The following is a 21,233-nucleotide window of genomic DNA, read 5'->3' on the forward strand; positions in this document are numbered from 1 at the left end:
ACATTGTATGGTTCCATCTGTATTTTTGTAGACTCGGTTTTCTTTAACATGACCGACGACCTCTCTAAATGCATCTCCCATTCGAAAGTAATGAAGGGCTGCTTTTCTTGTAATCCTTGTAGATCAAACAAAGTGTAATGGCTCAAAGTTCTTTGATAAAAGCATTGTAGCTCAGCTTGGTGATGGCTTTATGGACGATTTATAATTAAGGCTCCCTGTTTTACGTTTGTACTGATTTTTACAGATACATACAAACATAAACCATTTATTTTCCTGTCTGTATTTATTTTTAAATGTGGACAAAAACGGAAATTGCCCCCCCCCCCACCCCCAGAGATTCTAAATGCTGCCAGTCATGACTGCCAGGTCATAGCTGCGCAGATTGATAGGTAAGAGGTTAAAAAATGGGTTTATAGTAAAGAAGCTTAAACAACAGTAGATATGCACAACCTTGATACTAAAATGTTCCGGTTTTCATATAAGTGCATTGATTTATCATCGGTGGGTGTTACTATCAATGGAACCTATCAGGCGTTCAAGCATGAATGCACCTTTATTGGTTACATAAATGTGAAAATATACTAGTTTCAACTTCATTTATTCACAAAACCTCAAATAAACAAGGATAAATACAAATAACAGTAGCAAAAAAAACAAGCATTTGCAATGCAATAGGTCTCGCATTTGCGTGAGTGTGAGCTATTGACATTGTAAATGACAATGTCTTATCTATGTGTTTTGAAAACATGCAAGTGGTGTGTAAACTTGTACTTTGTGCTTATAGTCATTGTGTACAAGAAGCAGGGCTGGCAGTGACTGCACTCCTTTTACTGCCACCCTTCCTTCTTGTAAGCAAGGACTATAAGTATTTTTGCACCGCTTGCAGGTTTTCAAAACACAAAATTAAAAAGCATTGTCATTTACAATGCCAACAGCTCAAACTCTCGCAAATGCAAGACATACTGCATTGCAAATGCTTGTTTTACAGAGTTACGAAGGAACTTTCTAATACTGTTAAACAATAAGCTGCAAATATCCAGGTTCTAAGAATCGGTTACTATCCAGTAACAAATTACCCGCTCAGTTTTGGTTATGTCTGCTAAGGCTATTGAGAAATGGACTGAACCGCCCTTTTCTTAAAAATGGTTCAGGTACCCATGTGCACACGATCATGAAGAGGAATTGTTTGCATTAGCTTCCTTTTATCCTCATCTTCCATAGGTTACGTCTTATCATGTCACATCCAGTCATGCTGTGTTATGCAAAGACACCATGCACATAGCAATGCCTTTAAAGAAACAGCTTCCAAAGCAGCTGAACAAAAAGCTGGACACGTCCCTCCCAGGGTCAGAGAAGCAAAGTTAAACGTGTTGTATGCCCACGCCCAGCTATGTGTGAAACACTTCCAGAGGCACAGCTTTATTGATAAGAAATCGGCAAATAATTAATTAGAATCAGTAACCCCAGAGGCACCACTGTAAAAAATAACTCATAGGGTGAAGTCCTGCGTCATCTCACTGCTGGGGCCTTGATTCAGAGCGTGGGCTGCAACTGTCCAGTGCCGCAGGCTAACAATAACACCAGGCAAAGACCATGCCGCTGCCAGCAGCAGTAAAGTCCTAGGGAAAACAATGAGGTAAGATGAACCAAAACCAGCAGCTTAGCCCGCAGTGGCTTTGGCGGGTATATAATGGATCTAAGATATAAATTATACAACGTATAATCTTATGAGGATACCTAATGCTCTTCGATCCTGGATACTTTTCGCGCTGCTACATATAGACGGAAGGTTACCCGAGGCTTGCTGCGGGTAGAAGGTTTGATCAGGCCGTCTACACAGCTGCCTCCACTGCTTCCTCTCATTGTATAAGCTGCAGTGCACACACACTTCTGGGGGGTTCTCTTGTTTGTGGTGGAGGCTGAAACCTTAGCAGCCAGTTCTGCAAGCACCTCTTGAAAGGCTCAGCTTGTTATGTTATGTTACTGTGGATTTATAGAGCGCGCTATCACCCAGAGGTCTCTAAGCGCGGTCAGCGGACGTCCAGACTAGTAGAGAACGAGGTGAGCTGTTCAGAGTGATCGCCATGCCTCTAAGAACAGTGCAATTTTCAAACTCTTCCAAAAGCGGAGGAGATTTGTTTCCTTACGAAGTTCAGTGGGGAGACGGTTCCATGCCTGAGGAGCAATGGTCGGGAAGGCTCACCCACCCCAAGACGAGCGACTGTACCGGGGACAGGCCCGGTAGCAGGCGTCAGCCGACCGGAGGACCCTACTCGGGCAGTAATTAGTCAAACGGCCCTTGATGTAACTAGGGGCTGAGCCATGATCAGCCTTGTGCACAATACAGAGACTTTTGAATTTGGTTCTCTGTAAGATCAGGAGCCAGTGTAGGTTCTGCAGTAAGGGCGTGACCTGGGTATGTCTGGGCTTTTTAAAGATTAGTCTTGCCCCGTCATTCATTACCACCTGAAGCCTGGCCAAAAGATTTTTTGGCAGACCAAGATATAGGGCATTCCCATAATCGAGACTTGATAAGATCAGAGCACAAACTGCCAGTCTAAGGGTGCTAAAAGACAGAAGTGGAGACAGTTTCCGGAGCTGACGCATTAAGCCCACAGTGGTTCCAACCACCGCTAATACTTGCTGTGTCATGGATAGCAAGGCATCAATCTTGATACCAAGGCTTTTTACGGCCATGGCCGATTGGGGGAAGGGCCATAGTTCTGCTGCGGGCCAGAACAGGTCATTCCAAGGGTTTGAGATTGTAGTAACCGCTAAAACCTCAGTTTTCTCAGGGTTTCTGCAGACACTGCAGTTAGTGTGGATGCTGTACAATCCACCCTGCCTTGAAGCTTTGCTCCTTGCCCCTCCCTGTCGCTCCTAGCACTCCTAGTGTGCAGGTAGCTGGCCAATGCCTCGGTGGTGTGGTTGGAACCGGAAGCCTGGTGTCAGACGCGTGACTGTGGGTGGGACGTCAAAATTGTCCGGCGGGGCAGGGAGAGGAAGTCCCGCCCGCCGGAGAAGCTGCCTGGAGCCTAACAGGCTCCACGTGGAGTCCTGGTCCCAGAAAGGGGGACCGGGCGAAGATGTAGAGTGCCAGTGAGGAGAGAAACGGACGGTGCAGGCAGCGCCTGTCCCTTTTCCCCGTCCGGGAGCTCGAGTACCGGGTCCCAGGAGGGGGCCCGGGTGAAGAGCGTCAGATAGCAGTGCGGGGCTCCCATGACTGAGGAGAGAGCCCCGCGTCGTGCTGGCAGAACTACAGAAAAGCTGGAGTGCTCCGGAAGCGCGCCACAGCCAGCCGCCGTTCCTTTACAGCGCCATCGTGCCGGAAGGTCGTCAGGATGTCCCTATTCGGACACTAAGGGTTCAGGTGAATTGCGCCCGTACTAGCCATTGTGCCCCGCCTATTGGACGCCAACTCCTGAAGGAACTATCCTAATATCCCCTGTGATCGGTTACAATTGGTTGTAATACAGATTGAGGGTGCGATCCCCCGTGTTTCCAACTGCCCCAACCGGGCCGCCGACTTCCTTGGCTGACATACCCCATTGGGGTTTTGTCTGATTGACCGGGATCTCCCGCCTGGCCCTTGTTGAATTCCTTTTACCTCTTTTAACAGGACTCTCTGACCTTCTACTGAAGTTTTCACTGCGGAATTTACCTCCAGCAACGAGCCCCAGGAGGCTCTGCATGATCAGGCAATTAATTTTAGTCCTGATGATGATCCTTTACCTTACATAGGATCGAAACGCCGTCGACTGTTTTTGTAGTAACACAATAATTTAAATTGTAATGTGCAAACTACATGAGGTCCGCTTGCTGTAATCGTTCTGACTAACGCTAGCACCTTCTTCTTTTGAATTGCCTATAAAACTCTTTTCCCCTGTTCGTATTTTATGTTACTTGTACTGGATACAGGACTGTATCCCACTTTGTATTTGTTTGCCTTAATATCCTTTTGTCACCTTACATTGATTAGATTAGTGTCCGGCTGGACACATGCTTCCTCATAGTACAGATTGTTGTCTATAATTGTATATTTTGTTTAACTACCGTATATTAAGGACCACTGTTGCTTTATATGCCGTTCAGGAGGATGGCACCAGAGGAGTTTCCCCCGCAGACGGGGTGAATGGGGGATTCTACGTTTGTCCAGTGGTTGTGCCGATGAAGGCACAGTGTCTAGGTTTATGTCCTGAGCGGACCAGCCGTTGCGGGCCGCTCCAACGATGGGGCGAGTTTATTTAAAAGACCGTGGTTGCCAGAGGACACCGTGTAAACTGGTAATTATGTTCAACTGAGCGCGCGTGCGCATAAAATAAAGTGAAAGTGAAATTGCTGAGGCTTGCGACAACGGAAGGGGGACAGGAGATTTGCACACCGCGTGGCTGTACGTGCGTGTTCACGAGCGCGTTCACGACCTCCATTCGGCATGCGCGTGCCCATCTCCGGTCTCCCTTCCGAGGCAAGTCAGCAACAATAGATCTCGCTGGCGACAGCGCTTTCGCGCTGCGTCGCCAGGCGAGACCTAAAAATGGAAACATACAGACAGAAATGTCATAAAAATAAATACCATAAAACCAGGAGCCCTATTTATAATATGCAGCACAGACAAGGCTGATTGGGCCAGGCATTTTTTACCAGAAGGCATACAGTGTTCTTAAACATCTGGGAGTAGTGAAACACACACAAACGCCTACAAGTGATTCATTTGGTACTCTGCACAGAGGTTTCTCAGTATATGTAAGTGGAGCACTAGCACCAGTCAGGTGAATCATTTTATCAGCATTCAAACACATATGTGCACTTACAGGTATTCAATGATCAAGGTATTTTAAAACAGAAAAACTGAAAAGGGAACTATGCTGGAAGACTTTTAGAGTTTCTGTTCTCATGGCTTTTTTGGACAGCGTTTATACATCCCAATTTTATGCTGTTTTGAGTTAATTGAGTGTGTTGAATTTACTACTGCACGAGGTACTACACACACACACAAACACTAAAATATAACTTTAATTCTGCTGTAGAAAACTATGCCCAAAACCACTTTTCTCCAGTACTAGACATCATTTTCCTGCTGTCAGTGGAAACAAGACGAATGTGAGATTTATAGCGCATTGACTGCCTACCAATGTCGGTGCCAGCGCTGCAGCCGGCATGTCCGTCGATATCTTCCAGTGCCAGGATCTTGAAGGAGGCCAGAGGGGTGGAGCCGGGCTGGGTGGAGATCATGCCGCGAAATCGGGTAACAGTCCAGGTACGCACATGATTGTTATCAGCGCAAACTAGAGGAAAGGACGACAAATGTGTGAAAAGACTGCAAGCGAATGACTGGACCTGAACAGGCAGGTTTCCAAATGCATAGGTGATCACATAAAGAGCTTCACAGATCATTAAATCATTTCATGACACGTGGGGCCATATGTATCAAAAAAAGAGTTTTGCGATTCTCATATTGCAATTTTTAGCGGATCACAATTAGAGAATTGCAAAATGCAATGTATGTAGGATTTGCTAAAACTTTTGCGAATCCTACATATTCCTTATTTGCGAATCACAAATTGAGATTCGCAAGTAAGGAATACCTTCCCATTCATTCCTATGGGCTAGGCGTACCATAGGAATGAATGGGAAGACATTCTCAATTTGTGATAAACAATTAGAGAATTGCAAATTGAGAATGCAATTTCAAGGTTGCAAGGGTGCCAACGGGACACCCTGTTGCACCCCTGAAATATGCATGTGTGCACATTGTGCGCACATACATGCCCTATGGGCATGTATGTGCAACAAGTATGTGCAACAAATGGCACTTTGAAAAAAACAAAAAAGTGCTTTTTTTTTAACCCCTTCGACGCTCATGACGAGCTGGGCTCGTCATGCAGTAGCCTCCTGCTACGCTCATGACGAGCCCAGCTCGTCATGAATAATGGTGATCATGATTTTCCAGCACAGGGGAAAAATCCCCATAGCATTCAAAAGGTTAAAGAAAATCGCAATTTACCACAAACTTGAAGTTAGTGGTAATGTGAAATTCCTTAAGGCCAAATAGAAAATTTCTGGTGCTTCCAGAATTACATTTAAGGAATCGCAATTTGCAATTCCTTAATTGCATTCGCAAAATAGAGATTCGCAACTTTTGCAATTCTCTATTTTGCTATGGCCTTTTGGGATGATACAGCCCAAAAGGCTTTTTCCAATTCGCAAACCGTCCGATTCTGAGAATCTGCCCGTTTGCAAACGGTAAAAAGGCTTGATACATATGGCCCCAAGTTCTTATTGAAGTGAGGCTGTATTCCAAACAGTTAACCTGCCATATCCAGTGAGGTATGTGAGCTCGGAAAGAACTTGTGAAGTCCTGTCCAAACTACCAATTACAGTAACCCTGTGGATACCAAAAGCAAGCAGACCTCAAGGCGCTTTCCTTTCTAGTTACTATGGACGTCATTGGGGGATAGAGTGTGTAAAGGGGAGAGCTTGCTTGTGTTTGCCATGTGTCTGTTGCGTTTGTGTCTGACAAATGTGCTTAACGGTGGACTTGGTAATTAATGAAACAGGTGACGGAGAAGTAGTTTTAACATTCATTTGTGAAAGTGCTTAACAGATCTACAAGTTCAGCTCATCAAAGCTATATTCGATTTGAGTTCAACCATACATAATAAATACAGATAATAAAACAAAGATAAAACAAGTATCCTAATATAAAAACACATCAACAAAAGACGCGTAGAATAAATATATAACGTCTCTCAATGCATAATAACAGAGTACAGTTCATCATCAGGTTTCCTTTATTTCGGTTACATAAAACCATAAAAGGTACAGTATAAACATTTATAAAGTAATGCAATAAAACATGCAATTTTATTGTGCAAAACTATTTCTAAGTGGAACTCTACTGTGTGGGGAATTTCAGTCTAACGATACAAAATCATTATACTAATATAGAAAAGACTAAAAGGGGTTCAAATAAAACATCCTAAAACGGATATGATTTAAAAATTAGGACAAGTGAGTACCTGGAAAAAAATGTACAAGACCAGTCATAAAAACAATTGGGGCAGTACATTTAATATACATGAAAGTGCTAATTTAAGGAGCATTCGACCCAATGTGCCATATAGCCGACAGGTATCTAGTAATTGACTTACCAACACAGTCTCTGGTGTTGGTTTTACTTATTTTGAGAGCTGTATAGCGGTCCCTACACCTTTCAGTTATTTCATCTCCTTCTTGACACGACCAATGGCCCGTCCCAATAAAACTGTATCAATATTATGTGGGCAAAGACGGGAATTTTTATTTAACTAAAGCCATGCTCACAGAGGCGCAACTGGACCCAAATTTCGGGAGGGGCTAATACAAAATTGGGGGTGGGGGGCTAATTCTTCCAGCACTAGGACGTAGGCCTAAAAAAAGTTATGGAAGGCCAGGCCTGTTCTGGCCAGAAGGACGCAGTCATCTGCGTACATAAGGACAGGTAACGGGTGATTCCCTAGCCTGGGTGGATCTGCCACATCCTCAAGGTAATAAATATAAATGCTACAAAGGAACGGTGCCACACGCACCCCTTCTAACCGCTTATTAATCTTTATATAGGGGTCCATTCCCAACCTGATCAGATCTACAAATTGAGGTCTTTGAGAATATGAAAAACAAATGTTTTACTTAAGCAAAGCACTACGAAAACTCTACTCATCAGCGTGTGTGCATGGGTGCAGCAGAGCCCCATATGGAGATTTTGGATCAATGTGCATGCATTTGAACTTTCCTTCTCTGTTTGCTTGTGTCCGAACTCTCCGGCACTTTTCGGCCCACGATGCCCAAACTTGGGTTACAACAAAAGGAATTATTGAAGGTCCATCCTCTAGTTTATGCAAAGTACTTAATAACTCTACCAAATTTCCACACTGTTCATAGGTAAGTCGTGTGTAAGCTAGAGATAGCCATCATCCCTACATTCATGTACAAATGTCACTCTCTTGAATCACAGACTCGTTTATACTTTCTCAGGTGATAGTGTCTATAATGCCACCTCCAATCTGCCTTCTCAAAATCCTGCTACTAAACATATAACCTTTAGATCTATAAACTTCTCTTTTAGAAGCCCATTGCTTCTCACTCAGAAAATTGCTTTTATCTATTAATTTCCCAAGCCTGAATGTCCTTTTTCAGCTGTCATATACTTGTGCTGCAAAAGCCATCAAACTGTCCGACATCTCAAAACAAAGTCAACAACGCTACCACCACCAGACGCATTCAAATCCTTTAGGATTAGTGACAGAAGCGCTCATTTGGCCATTAATCACAGCTCTAGTACTTATTAAGATAATCATGGCATTTAAGACGAGTTATTACAAGGTTACTCAGAGTGCATACCTTAATTCGCTCTTATGAGGGTACATTTCTACCAGTCTGTGTAAAATCCATAATAGATTTACATCAACACCGGCACACCAGCCAGCAAATCACCTCCTTTTCTCTAGATGCGGCTGAAACTGCAACACACACACCTCTATTTTCCATTGTGCTTCTCAATGATTCTGGCTTCCTCCTGTCCCATTCACAATTACATTGTACATTTAGACTAGTAAGAGGAAACGTGGAGAGGTAACCTAGATTGTTAATGCCAGCATGACAATTAAAGACTAAGTTCACCATTTCAGAGACAAATCTATGTTCACAGCTAAATTTCTCTTGAACCAGCTCAACAGTACAGTATTGAAAGCAACCAGAAAAGCTTTTTTCCACCATTTTGATCAATGTCTTTATTGGGCTACGTAGCTTCGTTTCAAGTCTATTTACAGTGACAAGCATGGATGGTCAAAATGGTTTACTGTGGCTCAACAGAGCTTTGGAATGGCAGCTACTGTGCCTCCTTCATTGTGCATTCCACACAGCATGGAATGTCTCCACTTAAGGGGGGGGGACCCTAGTGCGGAACACGGAAGTCTCCGGGTATCATGGCCCGAAATGTCTGCACCGTGACTTTTATGCAAGGCAAAAATGGAAAAAGAAATTTCAACTGGTGCTTCACACAGTATGGCTAACGTTCTCCATCTAGGAGGCAGATTGGTCAGATGGAAAGGCCAATCCGATTGGCCAACTTGCAATAAATCAGAATTACCTTTTTCATTTTGGCCTAAATGATTTGTTGCTGGGACGTCAACCAGATTAACTACAACTGATGCTGCCTTCCTTAAATACATTTGCTGTCCATGAAGGCCATGGGGCACCTTGTTCAAGAGTGGAGTGGTACTGTTTGAGGGCTGAAACTACATGCAGAATCACTTGGCTTCCATCATCGTGCCTGAATGGTAAATTTGGCGGATTTCATTCTTCTGATATTTCCATAGTGAAAACATTGATGGTAAGACTGGGACTTGTTGATAATCTCCCATACCACCTCCGAAACACTGCAAGACCTACATATGTGAAGACACGGTTTACAGTAGTTCTGTGTTTTTCTGTTTTTAGAGCGGCGCTTCGTCTCCCTGAGCCGCAGCCAGGTGAGGTGAGGTCTTAACCTCTTGCTGACTAGGTAAGCTGGGAGTATTGATACATTACCATATAATGGTGCACATGAAGTCAAGATTTACTAGTGCTGTAATAGATGGACATTAGCCATTACAGGATGTTGGACGTTTTTAAACACCTGTTAATTTCCACCTCTCAGATAAAAACAACTGAATTTATCAATTCTTTTTTGTTTATGTTATAGTGGCCAATCAGTCCACATGCAGAGGAGCTGATGTACACCAAGGATCCCAGGTGACATTGTTGCACTCTTTTTTTATTCACTTATTATTTGTTGTACACTTCGCAGTGATGGAGCAGATTTCATCTGCAGTCAGGCATTGTTTTATTTTTTGTGCTTCAGACAGGCTGCATTTGAATTGCCACGCACATTTTGGTGCAGGGTAAAAACATGGCACATGAAAAATATGAAAGTGAGGCCTAGTCAGTCTGAAATGCTTGTGCTGAATTAACATGTGTTTTTTTACAGTCTAGAGAAAAGTGGCCTTTTTAGCTTTGAAGATTAATAGAATGTGTTTCTCTCTTCCCAGCTCATCCCATGTAATCTAAATGCACTATTTCTGTCTTAAAGGACTTTGACTTGTTGCATATTTTGATAAATATTTTCAATTAAATAACACCTCTTTTTATAATGTGTGTGAATTAACAAATGCACCAAACACTACACAGGGGACTAAATGCTTTTTTCGCATGAAAAGCTATCTAAAACATTAAAGCATGTTGTTGTGTGCGCTGTAGTAACTGTGTGTGCTTTTAAATTTTACACTAAATGCATGAAAATGCTATGTTGCACATTTATTTTGCATCTTGTCATAAATAATAGAAAAGCTGCTTGAAACTAATAGCTTGGCTATGTAAACATTTATAAGGGGTATTAGTATGGAGTTGGGAAACATAATGGGCTGATTTACATGAAATTAATATTATCTTTGTGTTTGTTTTATTTTTGGGGCCTACACAAAACATGGCTGCCTGTGAATCCATCAAGGCTATGGCTTGCAATTTAATGAGAAGGGAGCATGCGCAGACTGTGGCAGCTTTCCTCATGACAAGAAGTGAAGGACATCTTGAACTGTAGATTCTTGTGACTGTGCCAATGTACCAGTTAGTTAAAAGTATCCATCTGACTGCACTGAGGAAGGAAGGAAGGATGAATTAGAATGAAACATTTTTCCTAGTAAATGTTGCAAATGTTTATAAATGTAGTTATTCATGTATGCTTCTTTTGTTAAAACTGGTAAAGTCAGGATTTTAGAATGAGGCAGGGTAGTGAGAACTCATGCCATCATGACTGACCAATCACGTACAGGTTTTCCTGAAAGATGCTACATCTTTGTGTAGTCTGCCAATAATTAGAGTATAAAATAATGTCCTCTCTGGATGGGGGCTGGCTTTCTCAGCTCAGCTGGCTTCTATGGGTTAGGTACGAGAAACGTCCCGGGAGATTGCTGAAGGGGAGGTGCGTCCGAGGAGATGTCAGGGGGAGGTTTCTTGCTTCCACGTCATATCTTGGCACTGCAGGCCACATTCCTTTGAGGTCTGGTGAAGGGCGGGCTGTCTCCCTCCTTTTTTTTTGACACAGAGAGATGCACAGAGCAGCAACAGATAGAAAGGCTCTTTAGATTTAGATACTAAACTTTAAGTTTATGCTTTGACTAATTAATTAGGTCTGAAAAGATGTATTTGTCGTATGCATTTATTTCTCTTTATGGGAGATTTTTGCCAACTATTTAATTATTGATTAGCCTTGCAAGACTATTTTTCTTAGAAACTCTTTAAGAATTGTGACTGAAATTTTTCGCCACATTTTCATAACTACATGTAATGCTTATATGCAGACTGTAATGTGTTCTGTATTATTGATATTTTTCCTGTTTTCCAAATTATGTAACCTGATTGATATTTTACTAATGAATAAAGGGTCAGAGAAAAAACTTAACTTTTGACTAGAAAATAAAACCCTTTAAAGTACTCAACAACTCTTTTTATTGGCTTGAATAATAAATTGCATTTTTGACTGTTCATCTTTATTTAAAGTCTCCTGAAGGTAATACATGGTATGAAGGGCCCAACACCTTTTGAGCGGTAAATTAGAGGTAGCATGAGGGTTTTGCATTGAGAAACTACCAGAAGAAATTACCGCCCCATCAGTTTTTGGTAATCAGAGGATGGTTATTATTGATTAGTTTGGTGATTAATAATTATTGATTTCACCATCAACTATTCAACTAATGGATCATTGACCTTAAGAGGGAAGTAAAATAATTGACCAAGTTAGATAAATGTCCAAGTCCTGATTCCTGACTCCAATGCTCAGAACCTGAAGATTGGCAAAGCAGTACTGGCAGGTGATGCAAGAAGTGGTGTGAGTATCAATAGGGTTGTGAAATGTTGTTAATATGCTAGCATGTATTTTTTGAAGTGTTGAAAATATTGAGTTTTTATTGTTGGTGAAATTTTGCTCATTTTGAATTGATGGTGTTATTGATTATATTGGTAATTTCATAGGACATACTTTTTGGTTATTGATTACATGTTTTAACTCTTCATGTTAAGTTAGTGTCTTGTTCTATGTTGTCTGGAACACGCAGGTATGCACACCTGTGGAATCCCGGGAAGGAATAGCGGGTGGTAAATGGAAGCCACACTGCACTGAGGTTACTCGTCTGTTTGGTGCAGGTGGACAAGACAGTACATGATACAGCCTCCATCGGGGTAATGAACAAAATGCCTTTACTATTTCCTTTTTCTACATACATCCTTTACCTTTTCCCTCTCTCTATTCCCACACAAACCCCAGGGGGGGGCCGCAAAATGCAAGACAACAGCGACAACACCAAACCACCATGACAGATCCAACGAAAGTGGTCCTGTCCACCGACCTGAAGATAGTATCCATGAACGTTAAAGGACTGAACCACCCGGTCAAACGAAGGAAAATACTAGAACATCTGGCCAAACTAAAGGGAGACGTATACATGCTGCAAGAGACCAAGCTCTCAGAAGAAGAAGCAAAGCAACTCAAGGCTAGATGGATAGGAGAAGTACACTGCTCACCAGCAAAAGGGAAGAAAAGAGGAGTAATAACGATCCTGAGCAAGAAGGCCAACCTAACAACAAAATCAACAGACGCAGACGAGGACGGCCGCGTGCTAATAACAAGCGTCCAAAGAGGGAGCGACAGAATACACGTGGCCAACATATACGGCCCCAACTCGGAGGAGAAACAGTTCTGGCAAGCAGTAAACAGCAAACTGTCCGGCCTGCCCCAGGAGGACCTCCTGATCACAGCCGGGGACATGAACAGAACAATGGACCAGGCAACGGACAGACACCCGAACAGACCAAGCCATACCTCCAACAACAGCAGCAACACCCTGAAAGACCTGTGCACCAAACAGCATCTAGCAGACCCATGGAGGCTACAACACCCAACAGCGCGTGAATACACTTTCTATTCACACCCACACAACTCCTACAGCAGGATCGACTACATACTGATGTCCAACACTCACACGCACCTTATAGAACAGACGGAGATAGCCCCAATAACCATCTCGGACCACGCTCACATAACGCTCACTCTCAGTGGCAAACACAACGAAAGCCCTACGAGGAGATGGAGGCTCAACGACGACATCCTCCAGAACAGAGAGAATATTAAAGAAATCGAAGCCACAATTAAAGAGTACCTCGAGCACAATGACAATGGTGAAGTAGGCAAAGACATCATTTGGGACGCCCTCAAAGCGACACTGAGGGGGAAACTAATAAATATCAAATCCAGGATGAACAGAAGCAGAAACAAGAAAATCTCTGAGCTTGAGGAGGAGATAACAGCACTGGAGAGAGGCCACTGCGCAAACATAACAGACAAGAACACGCTCACCCTGCTCACAAAAAAGAAATATGAACTGAACAAGATCTTAAGCGAGAGAGCAGGGTCCTGGCTAACGAAGTTCAAATCAGTCAACCTATGCGCAGCAAACAAAGCAGGGAAACAGCTGGCATCCTACCTAAAGGCAAAACAGAGGCAGCACACGATAGCAGCAATAACAGATCGAACGAACAAGTCTCAAACAACGAACAAAGGAATACTATAAGTCTTCAGACAGTTCTACCAAGAGCTGTACACCGAGGATCAGACCCTGAGCAAAGATGCAGGACTAGATCTGCTCAATGACACCAATCTGCCAAAGCTCAAGGAGGAGGAGAGGGAGTCGCTCGAAGCCGACATAACGGAGGAAGAGATTGGAACAGCCATAACCCAACTGAAACAGAACAAAGCGCCGGGACCAGATGGATACTCCGCAGCTTTCTACAAAACTTTCAGCGAACACATTAAAACACTAATGGCACAAACGTACTCGACATGCATCCAGAACGGGAAGATGACGGAGTCCATGAGCGAGGCCAACATCACCATAATCCCCAAGGAGGGGAAAGACCCACAATACCCCCAGAACTACAGACCAATATCGCTAATAAATGTCGACTGCAAAATATACGCGAAGGTCTTAGCCAACAGACTAAACAGAATTCTGCCAGACATTATCCACACCTCACAAGTGGGATACATCAAAAATAGACTATCGCAGGACAACACAAGGCTACTGTGCCACCTAATCAACCACACAGCAAATAGCAATGAACAAGCAGTCATGATAGCGCTGGATGCGGAGAAGGCCTTTGACAGAGTCTCGTGGCCCTTCCTGAGAAACTGCATGGGAAGTTTTGGACTGGGGGAAAAATACACGGCAATGGTCATGGCCCTCTACAACAAACCGAAAGCAAAAATAGTGGTAAACGGCAGCGCATCCGAAACACTCACGCTGGGAAGAGGCACCAGACAAGGATGCCCCCTCTCCCCCGGCCTCTTCTTGCTCGCGCTAGAACCCCTGCTAGCCAGAATAAGGGACAACACAGATATAACAGGCGTCAAGATCAAGAAGAAGACTGTCAAACTAGCGGCGTACGCAGACGACATCCTAATAACAACAGCAAACCCCTCCACGTCAATAAAAGCGCTAATGGCCACAATAGGAGAATACGAGGAAGCCTCAGGCTACAAACTTAATAAGGAGAAATCGGAGTGCAAGCCAATGAATGTCCACACCACAAGAGAGGTCCTAGGCGAATCCGGACTGGCATGGCAGACGAAACCACTGAAATATCTAGGACTCCACTTTGGAAGAGACCTCACATCAACGCTACAACATAACGAGGACCTCACACTGAAAAAAATAAAAGAAAGGCTGGAGCTATGGTCGCCAAAATACATAAGCTGGTGGGGACGAATTGAAACAATCAAAATGATGATAACCCCGGCGATAAACTACACACTGACAATGCTGCCACTCCCAATGACAGAGACATTCCACAAAAAACTAGACCAACTCATAAACATCTTCCTATGGAAAAACAAAAAACCAAGGATAAGCCTACAAAAACTAAGACTGGCAAGGGACCTCGGAGGCCTCAACCTGGCAAACTTCAAAACATACCAAACGGCATGCCTGGCGAGACAGGGTATTGCCTGGATAGACAGCCCACAAACATATACACCAGTATGGCTAGAGGTCGAACAAGACATCCTGGGAGGGCTTAAGCCAATAGCCCTTCTAACAGCAAACCGGCACCCACTAAAGTCCAACGCCATACTGAAACACACGAGGGAGGCGCTGATGAAGGTAGACAAACGCATGGCGCAGAAGCTGAGAGGCACAGCATGGGAATCCATCTGGTTCAACACAAAAGTAACCTATCATGGTGCGACACTGCACAATGACATCTGGATCGAGAAAGGCGTCAGCCTTCCCAACCAGACAGAAACCAAGCAAGGACCGCTGACGTTCCAGAACCTACAGCAGCTACACGACCTCCCAAACCAAGAGCTCTATAACTTCCTTAAGATGAAGACAGCAATAACAAAAGCTAACCTACGCAGAGAGGAGCCAGGCATCATCAAGTACCTGCAACTCCTCAACTCAGCAGGTCACCAAACTGCTAAGATCTACAAGCTCCTAAGCCCCTCCACGCTGGCGCAGAACAAGAAAGCCACTAACGCATGGGAGACGCTACTGGGCAGGCAACTGAACGAAATAGAGCGGGCAAAAATGTGGAGCTCAGCAACAACAAACAAAATCACCCCACAACTAGCGCAAACAAAGTATTGGCTGCTCCACAAGGCCTACTGGACGCCATCCAAGCTCCACAAGGTCGGCATCGCAGAATCAGACAAATGTTGGAATTGCCAGAAAGAAGAGGGCACCCTCGAACACCTTATTTTCACCTGCGTGAAAGTCAAGAGGTTCTGGACACAGATCAACACCTTCCTGAACGATATGCTCAAAACCGACCTAACAATCAGCTTCGTAAGCCTGGCGACAGAACACCTAACCGCGAACCTAAAAAGTAGAGAAGAGAGAGAACTCCTAGACCTACTCCTCACAGCAGCCCTCAAAATAATCCTAACCAACTGGAAGAACACAGCCAAAGCAAACTTTAAAACATGGATCAACTGGGTCACTTTCCTGAGAGGAGCAGGCAACATCACAGGCAACTTCTCGAAAGAACACAACGCCAAACTACACATGTGGCGCCCACTCGATGACCACCTGAGGAAACCCCAGTAACCTAACCCCCCCTCTCCCCCCCCTCTCTCTCTCTTTTTCTCTCCCTCCCCTTTTTTGTATTGGAGGGACTGTTATAGAAAAAAAAACGCTATTGTATGCTCCACCGATATATATATATTTTTGTATGGTTTTTTTGTATGCCAATAAAAGTCTTTTTTAAATTTAAAAAAAAAAAGAAACTAATAGCTTGGCTAGGTAAACATTTATAAGGGGTATTAGTATGGAGTTGGGAAACATAATGGGCTGATTTACATGAAATTAATATTATCTTTGTGTTTGTTTTATTTTTGGGGCCTACACAAAACATGGCTGCCTGTGAATCCATCAAGGCTATGGCTTGCAATTTAATGAGAAGGGAGCATGCGCAGACTGTGGCAGCTTTCCTCATGACAAGAAGTGAAAGACATCTTGAACTGTAGATTCTTGTGACTGTGCCAATGTACCAGTTAGTTAAAAGTATCCCTCTGACTGCACTGAGGAAGGAAGGAAGGATGAATTAGAATGAAACATTTTTCCTAGTAAATGTTGCAAATGCTTATAAATGTAGTTATTCATGTATGCTTCTTTTGTTAAAACTGGTAAAGTCAGGATTTTAGAATGAGGCAGGGTAGTGAGAACTCATGCCATCATGACTGACCAATCACGTACAGGTTTTCCTGAAAGATGCTACATCTTTTGTGTAGTCTGCCAATAATTAGAGTATAAAATAATGTCCTCTCTGGATGGGGGCTGGCTTTCTCAGCTCAGCTGGCTTCTATGTGTTAGGTACGAGAAACGTCCCGGGAGATTGCTGAAGGGGAGGTGCGTCCGAGGAGATGTCAGGGGGAGGTTTCTTGCTTCCACGTCATATCTTGGCACTGCAGGCCACATTCCTTTGAGGTCTGGTGAAGGGCGGGCTGTCTCCCTCCTTTTTTTTTTGACACAGAGAGATGCACAGAGCAGCAACAGATAGAAAGGCTCTTTAGATTTAGATACTAAACTAATAGTTTCTTACCTGTCGGTGTAGTTTTGCAGCTTGAAGATCTTTCTGGATTCACTATGCTGTGCATATTCCGCAATCTGGTGGTTGGGTCCGGAATCGTAGTCTTTTTTCTCTTTTTTTTTTTTTTTTGTCGTAGCCCAGGTGGGCGTCGACGTCCCACCATTTGGTGTCCCTTCGGTGACGTCGGCGTGCTTCCGGCGGAAGCTACCACCCTTGGGCGCCATCTTCGGATTCTTTTTTCTGTCTCTTTTCCTTGTTTGTCTTTGTAGTGAATCCATGGCTATGTATGTTAATCGTTTTTTCAACGTTAATGTTTCCACGTATTTTGTAATTGTTCCAACTTGCTTTCTTTTCCATGTTTTTCCACCCTCTTTCCAGCCTCATCTTTCTGGCGGAGGCGGGTGGGTTCGCTAGTGAATCCAGAAAGATCTTCAAGTTGCAAAACTACACCGACAGGTAAGAAACTATTCGTTTTGCAGCGTGAATCTTTCTGGATTCACTATGCTGTGCATAGATTTTGTAGCGGTTTTCGTTACTTTTGTGGCGGTTGGGTGGAAGATGAGCGTTGGTTGCTAAAAATATGTTGAAGCACTTTTTGTCCTACTTGTGCTTCCTTGTTCATCTGTACATCCACGCAGTAGTGCTTCGTGAAAGTGTGCACTGAAGCCCATGTTGCCGCCAGGCATATATCCTGAATCGGTGTGTTGGCCAGGAAGGCAATTGTTGCTCCTTTCTTCCTGGTGGAGTGGGCTCGTGCCCCTCCTGTTAGCTCCTGGCCAGCTTGATTGTGGCAGAACTGAATTGTCTGTGCGATCCATCGGGCTATGGTGTTTTGAGTAACTGGTTTGCCCATGTAACTGTTGGCGAAGGACACGAAGAACTGTTTCGTCTTCCTGTGGTCCTTCGTTCTTTCAATGTAGTGCATCACAGCCCTTCTTGCTTCTAGGGTGTGGAGCGACCTCTCAGCGCTTGTAGTGGGGTTTTGGAAGAAGCTAGGGATCTGAATACTCTGATTCATGTGGAACCTTGACACCACCTTTGGCATGAAGTGTGGGTCAGTTCTCATCACGACCCTGTCATTGTGTATCTGGATGTAGGGTTCCTGCAGTGTGAGTGCCTGCAGTTCGCTCACCCTTCGTAGTGAGGTGATTGCCACCAGGAAAGCCGTCTTCATTGTCAACATCTGCAGTGATGTTTTGTGGATGGGTTCAAAAGGTGCTTTCATGAGCTCCGTCAGTACCACATTTAGGTTCCAGGCCGGTGGCGGCATTCTCTTTGGCGGCGCTATTCTTTTAGCCCCTTCCAGGAATCTTTTCACGACTTGAGATGTGAAGAAGCTTCTCCCTGTTTCTCCTCGTGTATGCCACAATCGCTGCTAGGTGCACTCTCAGTGAGGATGAGCTTAGCTTTGCCTTGATTAGGTGTGTGAGGTTCCTTAGCACCGTGGACTCCTTGGTCAGTCTCCTTTGGAGTTGTTTCTTGCAACACCATTGAGTGAATCTTTTCCACTTTTCCCCATAGCACTTGCGTGTGCTGGGCCTTCTTGCCTCTCGCAGCACCCGCAGGGTGCTCTCTGGTAGTTTCAGGTGTGCAAATTCTAAGTCCTCAGGAGCCAGGCTGAGAGGTTGAGGCTCTCTGGCTCTGGGTGTAGGATTCCTCCGTTTTCCATGGAGAGTAGGTCTCTTCTTTTTGAGAACTTGTGGTGAGGACCCTGCGCCATCTCCATTATCTGAGAATACCACGTCTGTCTGGCCCATTGTGGTGCCACAAGGATGAGCGTCATGTTGCTCTTCATGCATTTGTTGAGCACTCTGGGGATCAGTGGTATCGGGGGAAAAGCGTAGGCAAATGTTTTTGACCAGCTTATCCATAGGGCATTCCCCTGGGACCGTGCCTCTGGTTGCCTGGATGCAAAGTATTGGCATTTTGCAATCCGGTGTGTTGCAAATAGGTCTATTGTTGGGGTGCCCCACTTCCTGAATAGACTCTCTGTTTCCGGACTGTTGAGTTCCCACTCGTGGGATGCTGAAGTCTGCCTGCTGAGCCAATCCGCTTCCACATTGTCCTTCCCTGGCAGGTGTATGGCTAGCAGGTCTATTTTTAGTGGTATGGCCCATTTCCAGATCTCTTGTGCCAAGTTTGACAGCGGGAACGATTGAGTTCCCCCCTGTTTGTTTATGTAAAACATCGTTGTGGTGTTGTCTGTTTGTATTAGCACCTTCCGGTTGTGTAGGTGTTTCTGAAAGGCCTTGAGGGCTAGCAACACAGTTTTCAATTCCAGGTAGTTGATGTGCCCGACTGCATCTGTAGGGCTCCACAGACCCCTCACTCTAAGCCTGTTCATGTGTGCGCCCCCACCCCTTCTGGGATGAGTCTGTGGTGATGGTCACTGTTGGGTCCGGTGGTGTTAGAGGTTTCCCTTTTGTTATTCTCTCCTTGGTCCACCACCTTATCTCTTCCTGCACCCTGTGCGTTACAACCACTAGATCCTCCCAACTTCCTGTAGCTTGTGACCATTCTTGTTGCAGCCACTCTTGGAGTGGTCTCATTTGTAGGCGTACATTGGGGACCAGGTGGATGCATGATGCCATCATCCCCAAGATCTTGCTCCCAGTCCTCACTGTCAGAGATCGCCCCTTCTGGTAGTGACGTTTCTCCCTCAGTAGGCTGAGCGTTCTCTTTTCGCTCGGTAAGACTCTGCATTGTATGGTGTCGATCTGGGCTCCCAGGAAGATCTTCACTTGCTCTGGTTCCATCGAGCTTTTGCCCCAGTGTATGGAGAAACCCAGGTTTGCTAGCGTTCCTGTCACCTGTTCTGCATGCTCTTTGCATGTCCTGTAGCAGTTTGCCTTCACCAGCCAGTCGTCGAGGTAGGGGTACACGTGTATCCCCTTTCTCCTTAGGTGTGCGGCCACTGCCGCAAGGCATTTGGTGAACACCCTTGGTGCGGACTTTAGGCCGAAAGCTAGGGTTGTGAATTGGTAGTGATCCTTGTTTACTGTGAACCTTAGCATGTGCTTGTGCTGCTTGTTCATGGGGATGTGCAGGTATGCATCTTTGAGGTCTATGGTGGACAAGAAGTCCCCTGCTTTTATCTGAGGAATGACCTCTTGTAGGGACGTCATTTTGAATTTTTGAGTTTTGGCGTATTTGTTCAGGAACCGTAGATCCAGGATGGGTCTTAGGCTTTCGTCCACCTTTGGCACTAGGAAGTAGTTTGAGTACACTCCCATGTTCCGTTATTTGAAGGGGACCCGTTCTATGGCCGCTTTGAGGAGGAGTTCTTGGGCTTCCTCTTGCAGTAGTTGCAGCTCTCTTCCTGAGTGCTGTCTTTTCTTTGGTTTTTAGGTCTCGCCTGTCGATGCGCATGCGCATCGAGCTTGCGAGCCTATTGCGGCTTAAACAACCTTTAACTAAGAAGCAAGGAATCGTGGCGATTCCTTGCAGTGTCCGTGACTTTTAAGCTCAATGCGCATGTGCATTGAGCTTAAAAGCGCGTGCACAGCCGCAATCGCCGTCTGTTCCCTCAGCCGCATTCCTCCGACACCTTTTGAAGTGAAGCTTAGCTTCACTTCAAAGGCCCGGCTTCTTAACACCCACATGCCGCTCTCCCCGCTCCGCCCCCTCCCCTGCCCGCCTTGTGCATGTTGCATCATCACACAACTTCTCTTCACGCCGTTCCTGCTTGCAGCTACCCACCCCCTCCCCTGCCCGCCTTTTGCTTCTTAACACCCACATGCCGCTCTCCCCGCTCCGCCCCCTCCCCTGCCCGCCTTGTGCATGTTGCATCATCACACAACTTCTCTTCACGCCGTTCCTGCTTGCAGCTACCCACCCCCTCCCCTGCCCGCCTTGTGCATGTTGCATCATCACACAACTTCTCTTCACGCCGTTCCTGCTTGCAGCTACCCATCTTTCGCTCTTTAATTACCTCTGCTTTTAAGGTCTCACCCCAGCATAGACGAAGATAAGATAAGTAAGCCACTGTAAGCTACCGGTTTACCGCTGCTTGCACCCGGTTCACTGCTGGTGGCATCCGAGCAGGGCGACACTCGCCATTCATTGACGGTGCTCCCTCT

General features: G+C 44.9%; 1 protein-coding gene across 1 annotated transcript in view; it reads right to left on the reverse strand.

Moving 5' to 3' along the window:
- SHKBP1 (SH3KBP1 binding protein 1) overlaps nt 1-21,233 on the reverse strand; it is a 306,095-nt gene that overhangs the window by 84,988 nt on the left and 199,874 nt on the right. The window contains exon 14 of the mRNA XM_078660638.1: nt 5,130-5,285. Within this exon, the coding sequence (XP_078516764.1) occupies nt 5,130-5,285 (156 nt within the window). The remainder of the gene's footprint in view (nt 1-5,129; nt 5,286-21,233) is intronic.

The sequence above is a fragment of the Lissotriton helveticus genome, chromosome 9 (genome assembly GCF_964261635.1).
Source record: "Lissotriton helveticus chromosome 9, aLisHel1.1, whole genome shotgun sequence".
NCBI lineage: Eukaryota > Metazoa > Chordata > Amphibia > Caudata > Salamandridae > Lissotriton > Lissotriton helveticus.